Below are 2690 nucleotides of genomic sequence, written 5' to 3'. Positions count from 1 at the left end.
TGCTACGGTTAGGCAAGAAACGCAGGTTCGAATCCTGCCTCGTGATCAAATTTTTTCTATTCTTTCAAAATTTCTCACCACAAGGATTTTTAAAAGACAATATATAAATCTATTTGACTTAAAAATACATAGAAATTTTTCCAAGGTTTATAATTGGACTTCTAATTTTGATAATACACTTTTGTTCATGGAAAATAAGGCAGAAAGAAACACACCGCTGGATTATCCTCAACTTTCTTGCTCAGGAAGTCGCCAAACGATTCATCTGCCGGTTTCTCCATCATGCCGAAGAAGTCAAACGAGTCTTCGCTCTTCAACACCTTCGGCTTTACTTCCTCTTGCGGCTTACTGAGGTTCAGGAAATCAGCTGTGTCCGTTGTGTCAGTAGGAATGGTGGAATTGGTAGGAATTGTGGTGTTGGTTGGAATTGTATTGGGGATGGTCGGTACGTTGGCGGGTGGTGGGGGACGCTGTGGGGACGGAGGGGCTGGACGCTGGGGACGTTTCTCTTCACGTGGCGGATAGTCTGCTGTTACTGGGAGTTAGAATTATATTTATAAGATAAACTGTCATAGAAAATTTGTCTTCGTATTGATTTCGTAGAGGATCGGCTTTCATTTGGTAATTTTATTTTACTATGTTATGAAAGAAAGTTAAGGATTCATTGACTTGAATAATTCAAAATGGTTATGCAGCTAATAGTGAAAATTATTAAGAAAACACACACCAACTAGAAATTATTGTTTGCTAAAGATGTAAAAGCACGAATATTTTTTTTATTTTTTACGAATAAGCATTGTTTGCGCGTATGCTACTGTATCTAGATAGAGAATACAAAGAAAAACGATTCGTTAGTATCATTCAAAAAGCTTAAGTAGTTGAACTAAAACATTTGAACTTAATTTGTGCATGAAATAAAATTTAAAATCATATAGAAACTAAAAATGAGATTTTAGATCATACATGCACACTAAAACGCCTATTGCATTAACATACTTGTTGGTGGAACTGTGGGCGGGTTCCTTCGGAGATTAGCTGCATGATACATTTCAATTTTAATTCTTATTTCTTTACCAATAAAGTCTATTTATCGTTTTTACTTATATCTTATAATTTGGCATATTAATATATATATCATTAAAAGGATAAAATTTTTGTTTACTTTATTTTAAGGATCGACCCAGGGCAAGTCATGGTATAAAATAACATCTTTAAAATAATGAAACAAATTATCCCTACATTTGTAATAACATTTGTTTATTTAATTAAATCGACACAATGTTAATAAACGCGAAATCAAAAACTCTTTAAGACTCACTTAATGCTTACTCCATCTTAATAATCATTAAAGTTTTGAATAGAAACAAACAACTACAGTATAACCAATAGCTGTTTATTGGAAAATAACAATATTTTATTCATAAATTAAGAAACGCTCGAAGTCACTACTTTGTCCTTAGGTTGAAAAGGTCACATAGAAATATTTATATAAGGATACACTATAATATTATTTATGGCATTAAAATTGGGTTAAAACTTGTAAAATTTTTGACCATACAAAATTTCAGACAGCACCCAAAATCAGCACTAACACTTACCAAAGTTATCCACCGTCTCGTCTCTCTCCAGCGTGGTCGAGAACAGAACATCAGGTGTTCGTATGGCGAACGAGTGGTCTTCCTCCCATACATCGCTGCGAGGCTTGCGACGTTCACCGTTCTGCACCACGAGGCTTATCACCACTGATACGTTCGACGAGAAGTGTTCGTTGACCGGTGATGACTCGTCTATGCCGTCTATTTCTGATCTGGAAGTTTGATGGTTTGTGTGAGTCTGGTGTATTGGTTAATTGTGACTGGTTATAAAGTATCATAGATAGACGCACGCTGAACGAAATTTCAGAGTTAAAAATGTTTGTATTTAAAAAAATAAGATGTGTATGATTTTCAGTTTTATAGCATTCAAAAGCCTCATAATAAATCTATTTTTATTCTTTAAAAATTTGTCAATTAGATGTTTGCTTGTTCCGAAAATACATTGCAATTGTAATAAAAATACATCTATAATAAAAACCAAATCAAAAGCTTTATGATATAGCACTCAAAAATCGTGACAACCAAACTCATCATCAGCATTAAAATGCAGTCATTGAAATCTACTATATAATAAAATAATAGTTTAAAAAAACTAAAAAACACGCTTTAACAAAAATCATATTTTGCAAATTGAAAAATGGAATAATTTCATCAAATTAGTGTATTGTCATCGGTCCTCAATAAATCTACAAAGTTTGAACGAAATCTGGCCGTTTAAAGTGGGTCAAAATCGCGCCCAAAGAAGTCGGTTACAAACAAACAAACATACAAACATACATACATACAGGTGAAGCTAATAAAAAGCGTGTAAAAATAAGTCGGGTTTTCCTTCCTGACGCTATAACTCAAGAACGGACGAACCGATTTCCACAGTTTTGCATTCGTTAGAAAGGTCTCGGGCTCCGTGAGGTTTATAGCAAAGAAATTTCAACAGAAAAGCGGGAAAAATTAAGCCATCTGGTGGCGAAACGGAGTTCGCCGGGTTTGCTAGTGCCATATATATTAGAGGCCACTATTTTCTTTTTGGTTGTATCACAGCATTATAATGCAGTAATTGAAATGCCATATAACGTGGTGGCCCTCATCTTCCTTTGG

At 34.4% G+C, this 2690-nt stretch overlaps 1 protein-coding gene across 1 annotated transcript in view; it reads right to left on the bottom strand.

Annotated features, from left to right (window-relative positions):
- LOC119831259 (cyclin-G-associated kinase) overlaps positions 1 to 2690 on the bottom strand; it is a 26835-nt gene that overhangs the window by 5777 nt on the left and 18368 nt on the right. The window contains exons 13-16 of the mRNA XM_038354553.1: positions 2042 to 2060; positions 1599 to 1833; positions 997 to 1035; positions 216 to 535 (exon numbers count right to left, since the gene is read on the bottom strand). Of these exons, the coding sequence (XP_038210481.1) occupies positions 216 to 535; positions 997 to 1035; positions 1599 to 1833; positions 2042 to 2060 (613 nt within the window). The remainder of the gene's footprint in view (positions 1 to 215; positions 536 to 996; positions 1036 to 1598; positions 1834 to 2041; positions 2061 to 2690) is intronic.

This window comes from Zerene cesonia, chromosome 13 (assembly GCF_012273895.1).
Source record: "Zerene cesonia ecotype Mississippi chromosome 13, Zerene_cesonia_1.1, whole genome shotgun sequence".
Taxonomy (NCBI): domain Eukaryota; kingdom Metazoa; phylum Arthropoda; class Insecta; order Lepidoptera; family Pieridae; genus Zerene; species Zerene cesonia.
The sequence above is the reverse complement of the archived record's forward strand: the minus strand, read 5'-3'. Positions and strand labels throughout refer to the sequence as shown.